Source organism: Pteronotus mesoamericanus, unplaced genomic scaffold, assembly GCF_021234165.1.
Source record: "Pteronotus mesoamericanus isolate MK-2021 breed Mesoamerican mustached bat unplaced genomic scaffold, CSHL_Meso_final contig_1161, whole genome shotgun sequence".
NCBI classification, from domain to species: Eukaryota; Metazoa; Chordata; class Mammalia; order Chiroptera; family Mormoopidae; genus Pteronotus; species Pteronotus mesoamericanus.
In genome coordinates, this window is record NW_026555028.1 from 101,059 (window position 1) to 121,994 (window position 20,936).

A 20,936-nucleotide genomic window follows, 5' to 3' on the forward strand; every position below is an offset into this window, starting at 1 on the left:
CACTCATCTACTTTGTCTCTACAGATTTGCCTATTCCGACACTTCACACAAATGGAATCATAAAATACGTGGTCCTTTGTGTTTGACTTCTTTCATTTAACACAGTGTTTTCAATGTTCATCTACTTTGTAGCATGTGTCAATATTTTATTTCTTTTTATTGCCAAATAATATTCCATTGTATAGTTACACCACATTTTGTTTATCAGTTCACCAATTGATGCACATTTGGGTTATTTACACCCTTCAACTATTACGAATAATGCAGCTATGAATAATGCTACTATGAATAATGATGCTGCTGTGAATAATGCTACTTTTATTTGCATAAAAGTGTTTTTGTGGAGACATTTTTATTTGTTACTTCTTACAACTGCAAATGAATCTATAATTACCTCAAAATAAAAACTTTATTAAAAAAACCAAGACACAACTTTTGTTGAGTGAGAAAGTCCTGGGTAATTTCTTCCCTCTATTTCATAGCCTTTGCTCTAATGTCACCATATTCTCTTTATAATGAAATTAAATATGTAATTATAACAAGAGTTCTTTGAATGAAGTTGAGTGGACTAAATGTTTACCTGTATCACTTGATTCGATCCTATACTATTCCTACAAGCGAGGTTCTTTTATAACCCCGTTTCAGATGAGCCTCTGCTGTCACTCTTTTAAAACATTATTAGCAAATCACACAAATAATCCAATCAAACATGGGCAAAGGGCTTGACTAGACATTTCTCCAAAGAAGATATACAAATGGATAATAAATACATGAAAAGATGTTCAACATCACTAACCACTAGTAAATGCAAATCAAACCATAAGAGATACTACCTCAAACCCGTTAGGCTGACCACTATTAAACAGAAACTAAAACAAAACAAAACAAATAAACAGTAGAAAACATCAAGTGCTAGCAAGGATGTGGAGAGGCTAAAACCCCTGTGCACCGCTGGTAGGAATGTAAAGTGGTACAGCCACTGTGGAAAACAGTGCGGAGGTTCCTCAAAAAATTTAAACACAGAATTGGCAAATGATCTAGCAATCTCACTTCTGTGTATATGAGAGGTCTTCCCAGAAGGTATCCAGCCATGTATTATGAAAAATAGAGACATTTATTAAAGAAGATACAAGATATAAGAAACATTGTATATAAGGTAATGACTCCTCAGTCCCTGTCACAGTAGGCACCTTGGGACCTCACACAGCTCTCCCAATCGCCATCAGTTGCCCCGTCATATTTTCTTGAATCTCATCGACAGTCTGAAATCTCTTCCTTTTCAAAAGCGATGTTAATTTTGGGAAAAGCCAGAAGTCGCAGGGTGCCAAATCTGGGCTGTACATGGATGATTTGAAGTTTTGCCATAAAACTTTGCAGGAGCTATCATGCAGGAGCAGGCACGTTGTCATGATGAAGCTGCCTGTCACTAGTTGCCCATAGCTGCGGCCTTCTGCATCATGTGAATAGTTTCCCTGGAGGAATGTTCCAGTTTAACGCAAAATTTGATGCAGACTTGTTGCTTTACTCGCTCAGTCACTTTGAATGCGATGGCCATACAAGTACACATGCTCACTCAGCACCATCTACTGCCCCCAATGACTAGTACAGTGAAGCTGTCATTGTTCACACATGTGCATTCCAGTCCACTCTCCTTGGCTGCCAGGTTACATCGATGTTGCGCATACCATTCTTGTTATATTAACAATGGCTGGATTTTTTTCATTGGACAGACCTTGTATATACAAAACAATTAAAAGCAGGCTCTCGAATATAGATAAATAGATATATCTATATATCTATAGATATGTAGATATAGATACCTGTGCACTCATGCTCATAGCAGTATTATTCACAACTGCCAAAAAGTGAAGGAACCCAAGTGTCTATTGATAGATGAATAGATAAAATATGTTCTACACACTCAATGGAGTATTACTCAGCCCTAAAGAAATGGAAATTCTGAAACATGCTACAACATGGATGAAAATGGAAGACATTAAGCTAAGTAAAATAAGCCAGTCACACACACAAAAAGACAACCACTATATGAGTCCACTTATGTGATGTACCTAGAATAGTCACATTTATAGAGACAGAAAGTAGAATAGTGGTTGAAAGGGGCTGGGAAGCTGAGTTGTTTTTCAAAGAGTATAGAGTCTCAGTTTTTCAAGATGAAAAGAGTCCTGGTAATTGGTTATACAGTATGAATGTCCATGACAGACGTGAACTGCGCACTGAGTTATGTTATATGTATTTACAACAAGAAATCGTTACTAACAAACCTATTCAAATAATAAATTTTCACAAGGTTTTTACCGACTTTCGAACAGTTTAAATAAAAAGTACCACTCTGGAGGAAACAATTACATATTTTCCAATGCCCCATTCTCCTCTCTTCCAAATCTCAGTTTCTCCTAGGCACCAACTAGGTACATGCTAAAAAAAATTCTATACAATCAGTGTGACTACTTAGCACGTGGCCCAGTGGGAGCTCATGAACAAGGAAAGGTAAGAAATGGGCAGGAGGGTTTTAGGTATCTAGAATTTGAAGCAAAGAGGATTTCTCAATCCCAGAAAGGACCAATGGGCTTGAGCTCAAGGTGACAATTTCAGCTCAAGCTTGAGCTACTCATGACAGAACCAGCACTATGCTGCGAAGCGGTCTATTCAGGCATATGCCCCCCACTGCCACCTTGCACTTGACTTACTGCCAGCTCACACTCTCTTCAGTGTCTTAACAATGGATGTGTTTGGCTGGCAAATGGCACAGGCACACAGCTGATAAAGAGGTTACTTGCTAGGAACCCATCAAGAAAAGTTTTAAGAGAATACAGGAGGGGCATCATAACCTCTTCCTCTCGAAGTGATAACTCTGAGACCAGCAGATCCTATCTCTTATCTCTTGGGAGCAAATAGCTACAATTCAATGTCTTTATCATGGCTTCATAGTAGGTTGGAGCAAAACTCCAAACCATCACTTCATTTGCAGGGCTGCTATTGTAGGGCAGATGAGTACACCCCAGTTAAACTCCCCCTACTTTCCCCTTCATGACAGATAGTTTGAATTCACAATTAAAACTGGAGAAAATCCATTGAAATATAGCTTCCAAAGGCTATAGTCAGACAAGGTAAAATGAAAATATTAATAAAAATAGAGTGCCCAGAGCCAGGCTCTATAGGAAACCCTTCAGCTACATAATCTCATTTTTCCTTTCAACAAGAGATGAGTTGTTTGCTTTTTTTACTGATGAGGAAACTGGGGCTAAGGATGTCAAATTAACTTGTAGGTAGCTTAGCAAACAAGTGAGTCCAGGTCTCTCGGATGTGGAGCAGCTAGCTGGCTTCTTCACTGCCTTGAATGACTTGGGCAAGTTGCTTGTCTGTCTCAGTGTCCTCATTTATCCAGGGATGACAGTAATTTATATTGTGATGAATACATGAGATAACGGATGAAAATATTCCTAGAAACGGGTCTGTGGACACCATGTAGCCGGGACATTCTTTTCTCTCCCCTGTCTTCTTCTTCCCTCTCCACATCTTGTCATCTCCTCCCCACTCGAAGGCAAATACAGGAAGGAAAGCACACTCAAACTGACTCACAGGCCTGGAGGACAAGGAAATGTAATCGTGAACATGTCCTTCTCTGCCAATAAAGAGATAAGGCTGGAAAGGGGAGAAAAGAGAAAGGCTGGGGAGAAAAGGCCGAGGCCCTGGTTACCAAAGGGGCCAGTGGGGTTGGAAGAGACAAGGTCTGAGAAGTGTGGGAGGAAGACAGGGACACGTGCAGCTTTTCAGAGAAGTTATGGCTTCCCAGAGGGAAGAGAATCCAAAATGAGCAGGTAATGCTGAAACCATTTCGGGGAAGTTCTTTCGGCGTGCAGGATATTTACATAAACTTAATCTTCCCACAGCCTTATTAATTAATTACAAAAGGGAGTGAGAAAGTAACATTTACAATGAAGAAAACAGGTGGACCTCCTTTGAATTAAGGGGGTGAGGGAATTAAGCAAAATAAATAAGTAAGTAAATAAATAAATAAATAAGAGAGGGAGTGAGAGAGAGAGAAGACTCAGGCACAGGCAGCAATACAGTGATTGCCAGAGGGAAGGACGGGGGAGGGGAGGTAGAAGAGGGTGTTGGGGGATAAATGGTGATGTGCACCTGAGACCTACATAATTTTATTCGCCAATGCCACTCCATTAAATTCAATAAAAAAAGAAATACAACCCCCCTACTTCCCCCAAATCAGCCATAATAGGACCAACTAATATTCTGTGTCTCTTGCCGGATGCACCAAGGACACAGCATCACTTAGAGCTATTCATGCACAAACATAAAACCTGAGCCAAATCACAGGAAACATCAGGAAAAATCCGAATAAGGGACATTCCACAAAACAAGTGAACCATGTCCTACAAATGTCAGTGTCATGAAATATAAAAATGGGCTAAGGGACTAAGTGTTCCAGTTTAAGGAGACTGAAGACAAGTCAAGTAAATGCAAATACATGATCTTAGCTACAAGGACATTACTGGAACAATTAGGGAAATTCGAACATAGACTCTGTATTAGATAATAGAATGAGTCAATGTTAAATTTCCTGAGTGTGATCACTGTATTGTATAAGATAATGGCCCTGCTCTTAGGAGACACATGTTTAAGTATTTAGGGGACAGCGTTAACAAGTCTGCAACTTACTCTCAAGCAATTCAATGACAACAATAAAATATGTATGTGTATGTATATGCATAAAAACTTAAAGCAAATGTCTCAAAATACTAACCAGTGAATCTAGGCGAACGGTATACAATGTTTATTATACTATTCCTGACTTTATGCTGTGAATTATTAAGAAATAAATACAAATACCTAGGGGAAAATAGAGAAGGTGGCATTTAAAAAATATGAGCAGATAACAGCTTGATGGTTCCTCAAAAAGTTAAATGTAGAATTTCCACTTAACAATTTCCATTTCCATATACATTCCTAAAGAATGTATACACCCAAGAGAAATGAAAACATTTGCCCACACAATAATTTGGTCATACCAGCATTCTTCATAATAGCCAAAAGGTGGAAACATCCCAAATGTCCATCAACAGATAAACAGATAAACTGCGATATATACATACAAAAGAATATTATTAGCTTTACATCCGAATGAAATTCTCAGCCTTGGCATGACACGGACGAATCTTGAGGACATACCACTAAATGAAACAAGCCAGTCACAAAAGGATAAATACTATGTGATTCTACTTATGTGAGGTACTCAGAGAAGTCAAATTCATAGAGACAGAAAGTAAAATGTGGTTGCAGGAGTTTGCGGGAGGGAGAAATGGGGAATGACAGCTTAATGGATGCAGTGTTTCCTTTGGGGGTGAAGAAAACATTTTGGAACTAGATGAAGGTGATGGTTGCACAACAAGTGAGTGTAATAAATGTCTCTGTTCACTTTAACATAATTGATGTTATGTTACATGAATTTTACCTCAATGAAAAAGAACAAAGCAGGTAGAAGAAGGAGGAGGATAATATTACGACTTGAGCAACAGAATGGGAAGAGACCATACCCAGAGCGAGCACTAGCGCCCATGAATCTGGTGATTGGAATGGCAATGGAGCGCCTGCCTACTGGCTCTGGAATATGCCAACCAAATAAATGTGAGGTGCATAATTCTAATTTACCTGAATTCTGTAAACATGTTCACAAATATTTACGGCGCAGTAGGAATCAATGCTATCCTGGCTCATTCTATTTAAAAGAACCTTGACTAAAGCATCATCAATAGAAGAAAGGAGGCAAAGCTGGGAGCCCAAGGGCCAAGACTTTAGAGGAAAAACCCTTCCTCACAGACCCTCGGATGGGGAAGTGAAATGCCCATGTGGCTGCTGCAGATGGGACAAGTCTCGTTTCTGCTCATTAGTGGCTAGACAGTTTTAAAAAATATTTTATTTGTTTATCTTTAGAGAGAAGAGAAGGGGGGGGGAGAGAGAGAGAGAGAGAGAGAGAGAGAGAGAGAAACATCGATGAATGAGAGAAACATCTATCAGCTGCCTCTCGCACACCCCCTACGAGGGACCCTGGCCTGCAAACCCTGACCGAGAATTGAGCCAGAACCCCTTTGCCTTGTGGATGACCCCCAACTAACTATGCCAGACCGGTAAGGGCTGGGCTGGACAGTTTTTAAAAGCTGTCCACTCTTTTTCTTTAGAAACCATGCTTGCTTTCACATACACAGAGCTGGGAGAGAAAGAGTGATATAGTAAGACGTATATAACCTAATAAGTTATTTTTTCCAGAAGTAACTGCATTTTCAATTAGAACCATGAAGAAAATATGATGCTTTGAAGCAGGGGGAGGGGTATTTTTATTACAAAAGAAATTCCCATGCACTATAAAAACTTTAAAAAAGATAGATGGGCAAAAGAATCCTCTGTAAAAAGCCACCGCCATGGTTTTCCCAGCCTGAGAAGGCTGTACTTAACTGTAGGGAATGACTTATTAATGATGGCACTTTGAGCATCTTCAAAAACTTTCTTGGTGAGAAACTGCAATAAACATGAGGCTTCCTTAAGCCCACTAGCAAGGATGGTCTTAAACCAAGTGTACCTTCCCCTGAGATAGAAGCAGATTTCCAGTAGTTAAAATGCGTGTGTCCAGAGAATCTAGTGATGAACCATGAAGGAGTAGACAGAACAATCAGGATAAATACTCACTGCTCTCTTCCTTATAAATGTTAATTCTGAAAGAGGATTACTAAGCCACAAGGAAGAGAAAGAGTCTAATCAAATAATTATGCAGGCCAGTTTCTGGTGCCAGGTGCACAGAAAAACAAATGAAGTGATGCTTCTGACACAGTTTAGTGTTTGGCTGAGAAAAACAACTGAAATTGGCTGGAGCCCTTATTTCTCCTGTTGTTGCCTCCAGAGCGATCTTTGGCTCCAGAACCACACACTCACCCATCCAGACTTCCCCGAACTGCCCAGCACCAAGCCTCTTCACCAACTTAATGGACTCTCGTGGGATCTCCCAGGCATCTTTGTCCCATGGCTTTTGCGGTTTGGGACTAATACAAGCCTTCTCCAATCTTCTGCACAAGCCATCTGACTGCTCTAAGTTGAAAGAGAAAATAAATGTTAAAAAACAATCATACTTTGTACTTTACCAGTATCGATGGGGAAGTTTCAACCGCTAGTCTTATAATTTCCAACCTGCCATAGGTAGGAACCTAAAATGCTTATAGGGGTATCTTTTTTATAATCATGACTTTTGAAATTCTTAAATGAAAGACAATTTAAAACATACTTGATTTCATTCATTAGTACTGTTAATCTATTAAAACAATAAAAACATGACAAACAGATAAACAGAGGCTGATAGATTGTCACACCTAATAAAATGTAATTTGAAATCGCTGAGTCCACATACGACGTCATGGCCAAATGGCAGGGGCTTGGTCCCGCCACCCCACCCCAGAACACAGCAAACACTCAGCACACAGGCCAGATGAGTCAGTGAATGGGACACACAGAGAGGGAGGGTGGATTCCACAAAATATGGCGTGCCTTGCTCTCTCCATCTTTTGGGATCTAAGCAAACCTATGTGTGTTGCCCTTGAGCGGGTTGGAGAAATAAGCAGTAACAACAGCTGCCCAGTACAACCAACTTCAGTCACACAGGGAATGAACCTAAAGGCTGGTCATGGGTTCAGCTTAACAGGGTTGGAGAGCGGCATTGGTGACAGAGGACCGATGACCTGCCACTGCTAAATATTTTGGTGTGGCTCTATCCGAGTTCTTTCGAAAAGAGTATGCATTACTGTTAAGCACGCATACATCTGCAAGACTGCATTCTTCTTTTAGATAGTTAAAGATGTGTTGTAAAAATATGCACTATATAAAAATAGTATTCATTTTTTCTTTTCATAATTCTGAAACATCGATTGCTAAACATCAGGGTTTAGGTGGGAAGGACTGGAATCATTCTTCACAAGGATCAAATCTGACTTTGAACATATATTTAATTATAAATGAATTTAGAATCAGTTATAGAACATGATCCTCCAGCTTTTTCCAAAAGAAATGTAATGCATAAAAGATTTTAATATAAAAAAGTGTTTGACACCATATTTTTACAATAATAAACATATTTGTCTTGTCTGACCTTCGGTCTTTACTTACTTTGGTAATGCTTAATCATGTCACTGATACAAGGAAAAGTGATTCTTGGAGAGATGTAATAACCTCCATTGTCCAGACTTCTAATTTTGTAGTGCTTAATAACATCACCGTGCACAGGGTCAAAATCTCTGACAGATAGAGAGTAGCTTCCTGTGAGGGAAAAAGTACAAGTCAAGATTATACCTGTATTTTAGAAATAAGATCTGCATTATACAATACTGGAGATCCCTTCTGCCATAAAATATGCAAAATATAAATTAAGTGTATATATAGTACATAATTTGAAAAGTCCTATAAAAAGTCTATGTAATACATAAAGCTAGCATTTTGTTGGCTCTGAAGTTTACCAACATGCCATTTTCCTTCTTCATAATAGTTTTTAAAATTATTTTGCCGAATTGAAAAGTTGTTTTGATTTACTTTCTCTTAAAATTTCAAGATTTAATCTAAACAATAATGTGAAAGATAAATGTGCAAACATAAAGTGTGGTGAGAAATGGCCATTATTATGCCTGTTTCCTGTTACTTTTAGTAGCAAAACTAATAATGTGAGTTTGTTATTTGTTATCAAACCGTAAACTTTCACTACCAGAACATAATATATTTTTTAAAAAGAATTCTAGAATAGTTTCTAAGAATGATTTTCTAAATAGTGTTTTATATATATAAGAAGGCTTACGCCACGTCTTACCTTTTAATGTTTCGCTTTCTCTGATAAGGAAAGCCCCAGCGCTGTTACCTGGTGCCAGAAGCTGCCTTTCTGCGTCTTTCCTGGTTATATCCTTGAAAAACCACCTGAAAAGACATTGTAACAGTTCATGGGTGTTACGCTTCAGGGAAATAAAAAGATAAAGAACAAACAAGAAATACAACACAGCAAACAAAACCATCAGCAATGACAACATGTAAAGACTCACTCTTCTGTTTCCAAGGTATTGACTTTGGCTACATAGTTGCTGGGGATGAAGCCTTCTTTCTTTGTTGAAAGGGATTTAGCTTTCCACCATTCTCCATGCCTGAAATAGAAACACACATCTGAAGTGTGTCCAATTACTCAAGGACCACAATAGTGATTGTCTCCAGGTGTTTGTTGGGGATGTGAGGGTTGGTGGGGAAGATTCCTGGAACCTCAAAATCCAGTGAGAAAATTCACTTCTCTTGCTGAAATAAAAATGTTTAGAAACTGAAGCAAAGAGAGGCAGCTGCCTGACAGAAATGTGGGTGGGTCACTGCACTCAGCGTTGCACAAACAAGAGTTGGTGAAAGTGGTTCCCATTCTGCAGAAGCAAAATGCTTGTAATTTCATCCAGGATATCCAAGAAATGTGTTAGGGTCCTTATAGGAATGGGAGTCAAGGGAATAATGACCCATAGTTCCTGTGCCATAAACTCCTTTGCCCAAACATCTAGTTTCCAAAGATAGATACCACAGAGAAGAGAAATAGAAAACCATACAAACATTTCAAGGAGGCAGGCTTCCTCACTTGTTCTTGCCCTCAGCATGGAGTAGAGAAGGAGGATGGGGCAGTGAAAGGATGGGTCCCTATGAGCCTCAGTTATGTTTCTTTTCCAATTCCCACACATACACGGATCCTTGTCAGCAAGACATGGCGGACTACCACTGACCTGTACTTACTCTATGCCTATACTATATTAATCCATATGAACACACATATAATCATCACATCAACCCATAACAGAGACATTGTCGTTCCCATTTTATAAGGAAAGAAACTAAAGTAGAAAGTTGAAATTACTTGTGAACGTCACACAGCAGTAAATGGCAGGGCCAGGATTAGGGCCAAATTCATGCTTAACCACTAAGCAATAATAGTTCTCAACCGCTTGACACCTTATAATTAATAGAGTGTCTCCCTCCTCAAACCCTGGTTGGCAGGCCAGGGAGACAATGTGTGCAGGTTAGGAGGAAAAGCAGCTGGAATTAAGACACTTGGAGTTCCTTATTCTCAGTACTGTTCTGAACCCTAGTCAGTAATGGTCTGACTAGAGTCACAGGCCTGTGAGTCAGCACAGACAGGATTAAGCAAATGATGATGTCCAAGTATCTTCACAGAAGTGCCACATGCTGAGTAGAGCTTTTTCAAGATGACCACTGCTTCAGCACAATGCCCTTACAAATCAAACCAAGTTGGACCCATAAATCCAGTCTGAATTTGAGTAATATAACTAAATAAAAATGACAGTATAATAACATGCACATTCTACGCACATCCAAACTTCTTAAGGTGGTACAGATGGATAGAAAGAAACCAGTCTCCGTCTTCAAAGGGAAACCTCCAGAGATTGCTCACAGGTAACCTTCGGAGGAAAATTCCTCTGGCCCTGCTCCTTCCACTCCCAGCCCTATCACAGCCAGAAAGCTGGGAGGCCTCTTGCCCAAAGAGGGGTTCAGGCTCTTGCTGTGCTACTGGAAGCAAAATGAGGGGACAGTGTGTAGGACTCGGTGGCCTGGGGACAGGGACAGCAGGAGCAGTGTGCCTGGGTATACTTACTCCTCCAAGACTTTCATCTTCTCTCCTTTCCTAAAAGACAAGTCGTCTGGGTGGATGCCATCATAGGGGTACAAGGCTACCACAATGTCTCCTTGCTCCTCTGGATCTAAAAGGAATACAAATGAAGACCTTTAAAAACCCATCAACAGAAACGTTTGGACGAATCCTCATTGGGCAGCGGAGATAATGGCATGTGTTTCCTTCCTAGAGGGCCTCAGGGTCTGCAAAATTTACAGTAAATAACATGCTGTACACACTGTGTGCAGTGTTTTTAAAAATCTCGAATCATAAAGATCTGTAACGATAATTCATTCCAACTTTATATTTACTTTTAAGAAATGATACACCCATGTTCACAGGAGTATCATCATAATAGCTAAGGGAGGAAACAATCAAGTGTCCAGTGACAGATGAATGGATAAAAAACAAAACAAAATGTGATCTATACATACAACACTATAACATTCAGCCTTGTGAAAGGTAACCCTGACACCAGCTACAACATGAGTGAGCCTTGAGGACATTACGCTAAGTGAAACAAGCCAGTCACAAAAGGACAAATATTCTATGATTCTACATGTATGAGATTCCTAGAATATCAAACACGCAGAGGCAGAAAGAAGAATGGTGGGTACGAGGGGCCGGGCGGGGGGGGCAGAGGGATGGAGCTAGTGTTTGATGGGCGTGGTTTCAGCTTGGGAAGGTGAAAAAGTTCGGGAGGTGGGTCGTGGTGACGGCTGTACGACAACATGAAAGCACTTACCTCCACCGTCGCATACACTTGAAAATATTTAAAATGATCAACTTTACTTTATATGTATTTTTCCACAATAAAAAAAAACCCACCCAGGAAAACTACTTTACGCAGTCTGTAACGGTAAAGAAAACAAACCAACATGTTACTATGAAAACGTACCTTTAGTTTGAAACCTCTGTCCTGGTAAAAGCTGAGATTCTGTAACCTAGGAAAGAATATTGGTTAGAAATTTTTTTTTTTATGTTTCATTTTTCTTATTCACATTCATATTGTATGTTTTATTGTTTTTTCTAACAGTAGCAAATGAGGTTTAGATTTGCTAATTTATTAAGCCAGAAGGTAGAGAAACACAGAAAAAATTCTGCAGAGCTCTGTCGCGATCTGCACAGCTCTTCCTTCTAAAAACAGTCATTTGCCTGTGGTGGCAGGAAATGAACAGGGCTCTGGGCAGGGGCCACTAGATGCTTATCCAATAATCATTCTCCCTCTTGTTCGGTAACAGAACCCTAATATTATTTAGGAGGCAATCTGCCAAGCTAAATGACTCTGCTTCCAAATTCTCTAGCATTCTTTGCAGATGGAGGGAGGCAGTGTCAACAAAACGGTTGTGTGGAGCTTTGCTGGAGCCTCAGCAGCCAGGAAAACCAGGCCCCAGTGACAGCAGAGCAGAGATGGAAGGGGCCTGGGGCCCTGGGGGCCTTGTGGAATAGCCTTCCAAGGCCGGGACTGTGATCTCCGCATTTCCCAGACTTGCAGTCAGGGCTCAGACAAGTCCTGAGAATAAGTCCTAACCAATCCAGGCTTCCTGTGGTTGCCCCTGATTCCATCATGGGGACAGATGGCATCCCCTGTTACTTTAGTTGGAGATGAATTATCAGGAAAAGTCTGGTGGCACCAAAAGCCACTTCAATTACCTTTTAAATCAAATTCCTCTTTCAGTGACCATGAGGAGGATGTTCAAACCTCTTAGACCCTTTTAAGGAAGCTACAAAGCCCCATAGCCACAAATCATGTCACTTTTCTCTTTGATTTAATAAAATGGGACCAAAGCAGTTTGTACTAAAATTTAAATTTCTGATAGAAGTTAGCCCATATAAATCTCCAATTACGGTGGGCAATTTTCTGTTATCAGAAAATCATGGGTCCATGTTAACTTTCAATACATTTTATACTGGTTTTTTAATCATTTAAATTTGCACAATTAGTATGTATGATCAATTTAAATGACTTAGTGGGAATAATTAGAAGATAAAAGTACTTAAATGATTTTGAAAGCAGCGAGCTGATTTTCAAATATCAAAGAGTCCCTTAATTTGCAAATGTTTTAATACACTTCTTTTATAAGACCAAAACACATCTATGCAACTCATCTACCTTCCCCCTTTTTCTTTAAAGGGTCTTTTCCTTAGAACGTTGTTGAATTGCCTTACCCTGTCATCAGAGCTCCTCTGTTATCAGTCCAGGGTGTGCATTTTGGGCACATCTGGCCGGAGCTGAGAGTGTCATCTGTGGCCAGGGAATAAGGCCAAACTAATCAGCTCACAAAACAGGGGCATCCGTGACCACACAAGACACAGATTAAATTACAGGAATTGAAAGATGTCAAACATAGTTACTACTTCTGCTTTTAACTTAATTTTCAATCTCCTTTACTTTTAATAAGAGGAAAAATGGTGTATAAGTTTGCACTATTTTTCTTTTTTGTGCTGAAAATATCTTTACTCGTCATTAAAGAAAAAAACCACTTGGGTTTTAAAGCATGTAAAGTCTGGTATATGTGATACCAGAAAATGACAGGTCCTTTTTATGAGAACTTAGAAGTCTACAATAAAAAAAGAAATATTTGTGACTCCAATTCTTTTTTAAGTTTTTAAAAAACGTGCCTCTAGTTTTAGAATAAATATCAACTATTTTAAGAATTTTATTTATTCTTAGAGAGAGGGCAAAGGAGTGAGAAAGAGAGGGAGAGAAACATCAATGTGTGGTTGTCTCTCGTGCACCTCATACTGGGCACCTGGCCCGCAACCCAGGCATGTGTCCTGACTGGGAATCGAACTGATTCCTCTTTGGTTCACAGGCTGCCACTCAATCCACTGAGCCAAGCAGCCAGGGTTCCAATTCTTTATATCGTTTTACTTTCTAGTTATCATATTTATAGACTATGTAGTTCTACATCTGTACTTATTGATGAGCTGTTTTTAAATATGGGGTAGGCAAAACTAGGTTTATAGTCACATGGAAAAATATATAATACAATATATAAAAGAATAAATATATAATAAAAATATATAAGAATAAATAATACAGGAATAAACTGTTTCATGTAGTCACAACTGTAAACCTACTTTTAGCCTCCCCTGTACATTATATGTATTTATCACTAAATTATTAAAGTTAATAATCTTATACATTTTGAATTTCTATGTAAAATTACAGTGTTAATATATCTCTCCAGAAATATTATGTACAATATATTCACTCTTCATCACTACTTCTCTTGTTAATTGCTCACACTATTCCAGATGTCCCCCATTCTCCCCCCACGCCCACCTCACCCAGCCCCACTCCCCTTCCCTCTGGCTGCCCACACTATCGTCTGGGTCCAAGGGCTATGCATGTATGTTCTTTGGCTAATCTCTTCAACTGCTTTTGTCCTGCCCTCTCCACCGTCCTCCCCTCTAAGATCCATTAATCTATTTCATGTATCCATCCTCGTGGTTCTATTTTGTTCATCAGTTTATTTTTTCTTAAGAAGGTCAATAGTGATTTAGCAATTTCAACAATGACATGCAACTTTTACATACATCATATCTGTAGGATTATAGGTAACAGAGGGGGAGAGGGCTGGCTGAAGGACTTGATCAAAATAATGCACTTCTAGAATGCCAAGGCATTTAAAAAACATGTCAGATAAGAGAAACTAAAAAAACACTTAATAAAGGCATTTGGGCTAACGTGGTTATAAGCTGCTTTCAGCTTAAATGCTTAGGAATTCCATAAAAACCAGGCTATGGGATATGTTATACATATGTTATAGATATTGTTATACATAAGGAGAGAATCAATGGAAAGGATATAAAATCTGAGGTAAAGTGCATTTAGGATTTCAGTTATCCAAAAGCTTTATTCTTCTTTTCCATAAAATGTGACGTTAGTTCTTCCTTTGCTTAGCATTCCCAAATTCATCAAATAGCACATCACTCACAATATTTCTGGTATGGATATTTGTCCATGGTTAATGGGCAGAATTAGCTTTTTAAAGAAATTTTTTAATTATAGTAAGACATGACAACTTCAGGATCTGTATTCTTATCCATTAACTGAAGAATTACAAGACTGGGTAAAGGACACATGAGCACCTATTTTAGCGTCTGACTTGAATGGAACAAATCCAGACCACTGCACTAATCTCACTGCCTATCCTGTCACCCAAGCTCAGACAGAACTGAATATATTTATATATAAGAAGTGGGTATTCGCACCAGTGATATGAAAGATGATTTTCTGTACACAGAAGGTGACCAAAGGCTGTTTGTTGTACAGTAAGTGACCTGGTTATTTCTCAAATGTTTACAGGTTCTTTAAAGGTCGAAGTTATAAAACATAAAAAATGGAGGCCCAAGTTACTGATGTGATTTTTTTTCATGCACACATGACAGATTTTGGTGTTTAAATTATGCAGCTATGCTTTGATCCTGCTGCGGGAATTCTCCCTGAGACTATCTACTTACTGGCCTTTGCTGTTTATTGGACGTTGGATCTCTCACATAAATAGTTCGGTCAGTATTACGTACTGGTTGCGTCTTCAAATCTAGTCCATCGTCATTCAGATTGTCTTTCCTTTTTGATTTTATACATCCCATATTTCCTGTTGGAATACAAAGCAATGACATTGTTTTACCACTGTAGAACTGGCTTCAAGCCACCAAAATCTCTCTATTAATGAAGAACATAAAGAATATGCTTTTATTCTTTATCATAGTTTACAAATTCAAATGTGGATATGGTTCACAAACAAGTTTGCTTGTCTATTCATTTTTCATTCATTTGTTCAACAACTTTTATTGTGCATCAGTTTTACATCGGCAAGACATAATTCCTGCTCTGAAGATGCTCATATTCTGTGGCAAACATGTGTCAATTACATTTACAGTTCAGTGGCAAGCCAATGACAGAGGATGCACCAGATCTAGGAAAGGACATGTAACTCGCGCAAGAGGAAAAGGCGGTGGTCAGGGGAGGCATCCTGAAGGAAATGCTCTCTGAGTCAAAACAGAGGTGATGTCAGCCAGGTGGCAAAGTCAGTAAAGGGATTCCAGGAGGAAGGACCTTGACATGCGAAGTTGACCCTGAGCTAATGTGGCCCCTTTACAGGGAACTAGTTCAATCTCACCCCTTCAAGGCAATAGCTCTATACTGTGAAACGCCTCACCAAGGGGCACCAGGTAGGGAAGGCCAGGAGTAGGTTGGGGAGGAGAGGGAGGCACATGTTGGGTACAGAACTGAGGAGTTTGTTTGTTTGCCTCCCCTCCCCCCAGGATGAATCACACAATATGCAAGGTGAAGTGAGGGAGCTCAGGGCTTCAAAGGCAAGCATGATTAAGAACTAGGATGCAGAGAATCTGGCCCAAACTGAATGTGGCTTGGGAAAATGGTGGGGGCCTTCACCAAGCCTGGAAAAAAAAGAGGGCACACAGGTAAGAGAGAAAAGATGTCTGTAGGAACATCCAATGATGAAATCCGGTAGGCTTCCCGGTAAAATATGGGAGTGTGGCAACCAGGAGAGATGGCAGAGCTCCGGGCACAGAGGATGGCATCCAAGAGCCATGATTGTGTATAAGACTCTGGAGGAAAAACTGTGGCCAGAAGGCACTTGTGCTTGACCAGGTGCAGAGTGACATAACCATGCTTCTAAATGCCCGAGTCTTTTATTTGTTTATTCAGTTGCTACTGCGATGTGTAGAGCACCGTTCAAAACACTCCTGGGACTAAAAAGGATGATTTTAAAAATTGAAATCAGATATGAATTTCATTATACAGTACAGCCCCATGGTCAAATCTATACGTTGAAAATAAAACTAAATCTGTTACGAGCTTCATTTGAATGTCTTATAGGGCAGTGGTTTCCAAACCCAAAGGAACACTAGAATCACCTACATTGAACAGACCAGATTCCTGGACACGTTCCAGGATATCCTCTGGGGGCTTCCTGGGGGTAGGGTCTCCCATGTGGCCTGTGTAATTCTGCTGGGGATCATGCCAAGTACTTTAGGGGAGGGAGAGATGAATTAGGGTTTGGGGAAGGTGGAGTGGTGTGAATTAGGAAATAGTTCCTGGGGGAGGAACTGTTCTAAAAAAATCTCAAGAGCACCGCTCTAAACTGTCACTCACTTGCACTGTTACCAGTGTTCATCTGTGCATGGGGTCCTGCAGGCTTCCACTGGGACCTTCATCTTGTTTATCACTTCATGAGTGAGGTGGAAGCCTCTGAAGGGCAGTCACACCTCTTTCTGAAACTAGTGAGCTGTGGTTCCCAAAATAAAGGGGAAGCAAGTACTTCTTTGATTGAAAACAGCACATATTTTTCATATGCGAAAGTTTTTGAAATGAAGATGGGTTTTAAAGCTGATTTGGAAATAAGCCAGATGGGTTTTAGAGATGTTGCGTAAATAATCAGGTGAGTTCTCTTTTTCACCAATCCCAGCTGCCCCCCATCCCAAATAAAAGCAGTGTTTAACTCATCAGCCTTTAAAATGGTGCAGTGTAAATGAGGGAATACGGTACACAATGAAAAAGGTCTCCCACCATGGATTCTTAGGCACACAGCGAGCGCCAGCAGGAGGAGGCCTGGCAAGTAGGCTAGGCAACAGGGACACAGAAACCCCACCAAGTGGGGCTGCCCCATGGCTTCCCCCAGGTGCCCCACCTACCGTGTCCTCTCCCTCTCTAGTTCTCTTTCCCCCCCCGAGATTTCTACACAAATGTTACCCCTTACCCTGAGACAGATCTTTACTAACTGATTGAGAAGAGAATATCACCACCCTGCTCACACCTCATGATTTACACTCTTATCTTTATTATTACAACCTATATTCCATTACCTATTGCTTTAGTTCTGGTTAGCTCCCCAAAAGAATGGAAGCTGACAGGACCTGGCTGGTATAGCTCAGTGGATTGAGTGCTGGCCTGCGAACCAAAGGGTTGCCAGCTCAATTCCCAGTTGAGGGCACATGCCTGGGTTGCAAGCCAGGTTCCTGGGGGGGTTCTTGGGGGGGGGGGCGGCGCTTGAGAGGCAACCACACATTGATGTTTCTCTTCCTCTCTTTCCTCCCCCTTCCCCTCTCTCTAAAAACAAATAAAAGAATGAAAGCTGCCTGCACTTGGGGCTTCTTCCTACGTGCCCATCTGGTCCTCTCTTGGTAAAGGTGGGCAAAGGAAAGGAAAGGAGGTGAACTCCAGCCCCCTTCTGACCCCTGCAGGCATTTTAAGAGACAGAGAGACAGACCTCTAGAACTACTTTCTAGTTTATAAGAAATATAGAGGTTAGAGGAACAAAATGAAAAACCCTTAATGTGTGCTAAAGGCAACTAGCCTGGACGCTTCAAAACATACAGGGGGAGAGATGCGGGGATTACTCAATGTTAAGAGAGATTAGAGAGACTAAGGCGTGAAACTGGAATAAATCCTGGGTGAGGAGGGGGCAGAGGAGATGACACAATGCTGGGACAATTGGGGAAATCGGAAAATGTTTTAACATGGTATTAGAGAATTGTGTGTTTATACATGAGGTAACAGCCTTGTGGTTATACTGAGACTGTCCATCTCTTAGGAAATGTGTGCCAGCTGTGTGGGCATGAAGGCTCAGGGCGTCTGCAACTATCAACACTTCGGTCAAATTGAAGGGAAGAAGGGGGAAAGGAAGAGGAGGGGTCAAATGTGGCCAAAATAATAAAGAATTAGTGAATTTAGATAAGGATATTCTTTCATTTTTTTCCTGTAGATTTCAAATTTTCAAAATAAAAAGTTGGAGGGGGGATATTATAAACAACTTTATGCAGAAAACTTTTTCAAAACAGTAGACACCCTGCTAGTGTGTGTGCGTGCGTGCGTGCATGTGTGTGTGTGTGTGCATGTGAAGGCAGATGACATTAGAAAAATACCTTGCCGGCTGTTATTTACATATCATGCCAAGCAGCGTGGACTTTATTTATAGCCGCGGAAAGGTTTTTAACTGCGGAAAGGTTTTTAACTGGGGAAAGGACCTGAGGAGACCTCTATTCCAGAGAGAGAACTATACAGGGAAGAAGGAGGTGGAAGAGCTGGAGCTGGGAACTCCATGCCAAAGGCCTCAGGGTGGGGGTGGGGGTTCAGACAAAGAGATGATGGGGATTCCCGGGGCAGTGGTCCTGGAAAGGAAGACAGAGAATGAACATAAAAAGCAGTGGACGGTACACGGGGTGGTGACAGTCCACAGATTATCACTTACTTATGCTTAGTTCATGTTTTCTCCTTCCCCCATCAGCATGGACAACTGAGAACCAAATGTGCTTTCTGTACATGAAAACAATTACAGCTCTGCTCCACAGGGAGCACTGCTATTGTTCAGGCTGAGGGGTCTCTGCTGACCGCCCACCAGGTCATGCGATTCCTGATACCGTGGAAGGTAACAGAAAACTACAAAATGCAATGTAGCCCCAACAGAAACTGAGGCCGTGGTTACCTGTTTGCAAGGTGATATCAGCTACACCTTCGTGTTTTTAAATCAAGCATTTATAATTTTCTGAGCATGCCATTTAATCTTCAAGGAAACCAGGTGAGCCAGGTATTATTAACCCCACTTTACAGAGAAGTAAACTGAGTTTTAAAGAGATAGAAAGACAGGCCCAAAGTGACAGGGCTAGTAACGGCACTGGTGAAGGGTGGCGTTGGGATTCATGTACATCTTTAGCCAAGAGTCAAAGCCTCAAGTCTATTGTCTACTTTTTTCCCCTTGTATGGTGGCTCTTTTAAAACTGTTGTTTTATCTACTAATTAATGAAGCTAAATGAAGAGATTATAGCCTCTTCTTTCTCAAAAGGATTTGAAATGCTTTTGCCAAAAAGACAATGATGAATTTAATAAAATGAAAACCGACTCAAGCCAAGAACAGAGGAGAATGCAAATATGGTAGCACAGTGGATACCAGATTGACTGGGGCTAGATTCCTGGCAGGAAGGGCCAGAGGGCAGCGTGAGTCCCGCAGCTTCCAAGGTGCTCCATGAGGGGAAGAGGAAGCAGATGGGAAAGTGAGGTCCTGCAGAAGAATCCTAAGGTTTCTTACGGTGGACTTCACATAAAGCACTCCGGAGGATGAAGTTGGTGATGCCTTCCTTCTCTTTTTTAAAACAGTAAACAAAGGGTCATTTTATACTTGGAAACTTTGGGTTAATAATGATAAAAACGTAAGGTTTGACATGCCAATATGACTTTGGGATGTTCATCACACATGCTCAACTAAATGGATGGTCTGAAGAGACACAGACAGCTGGGCAACCTTGGCTCACAAAGGGACATCCACAAACACATCCAGAAGATGAGAGGCAGGTGACTTTTTCCAAAAATTTCTTTTTGGAAAATTTCTAATGGAAGAAATATCCATTAGGGTTGGCTCAGCCTCACTGAAAGACCTTAGAATATGAAAATCTTAAAAAAAGAAAACAAAAAACCCAAAACAGACTCTGGGGTAAAAGACTAATTACGACTCCTTATTTATCATCCTACTGTCTCTGGTAGATCTAATAATGCCTCATCCACCTTCTCAACAAAGAAACAACTTGTCTACCTAGAATTCCACTTCTGAGGACTTATTTTCTTCAGTTTTATTGGGATATAATTGACATATAACATTGTGTAAGTTTAAGGTGTAGGATGTGATGATTTAATATTATATATGTTGTGAACTCCAGGGGTTCGGAATGAGTCACTCCAAGATGTGCCTCTGTGGTATGTGGATTATTTTGAGCTAAAGCCGACTGAGACAGTGCAGGCTCAAGAGAAACTTCTGTCCCCCATTAGCTACCCCATTAGCTACAGCAGAGAAAATTACTAATTACTGAATATCTGCTCTTCTTATAGTCCTACAATGACCCTTCTACTCTCTGAAGCCCCAAGATGCCTTACCTCATCCTTAGCTCAGAAGGCCATATATACCTCATTTTTACATTCTGTCCCTGAACCTCTCATGTATGTGGGGTTCCCATACATATGTATGTAATTAAAATTGATTATTTTCTCTTATTAATCTGTGTCATGTAGATTTAATTATTAGGCCAACTGAAAAAAAGCGTGAAGGGGAGAGGATAGGTTTTTCCTCCCCCACAGAACTATCGCAAAAAATCAGTAGTTAACACACCCATCACTTCACATAGTTATCAGGTTTTAGTTTGTTTGCTTGTTTTTATGGTGAGAACCTTTAGAGGACTTGTTCTTTAGATACACTTGCAC

At 40.4% G+C, this 20,936-nt stretch overlaps 1 protein-coding gene across 2 annotated transcripts in view; it reads right to left on the reverse strand.

Annotated features, from left to right (window-relative positions):
• LYN (LYN proto-oncogene, Src family tyrosine kinase) overlaps positions 1–20,936 on the reverse strand; it is a 125,036-nt gene that overhangs the window by 54,802 nt on the left and 49,298 nt on the right. Inside the window, exons 2-8 of one of the 2 annotated variants that reach the window (XM_054581869.1) lie at positions 15,248–15,321; positions 11,613–11,658; positions 10,697–10,802; positions 9,102–9,200; positions 8,876–8,979; positions 8,185–8,334; positions 6,964–7,116 (exon numbers count right to left, since the gene is read on the reverse strand). In XM_054581869.1, coding sequence (XP_054437844.1) covers positions 6,964–7,116; positions 8,185–8,334; positions 8,876–8,979; positions 9,102–9,200; positions 10,697–10,802; positions 11,613–11,658; positions 15,248–15,316 — 727 coding nt within the window. In that variant the 5' untranslated portion in view covers positions 15,317–15,321. Of the gene's footprint in view, positions 1–6,963; positions 7,117–8,184; positions 8,335–8,875; positions 8,980–9,101; positions 9,201–10,696; positions 10,803–11,612; positions 11,659–15,184; positions 15,322–20,936 lie in introns of both variants that reach the window. The other variant, XM_054581860.1, reaches the window with a different exon arrangement.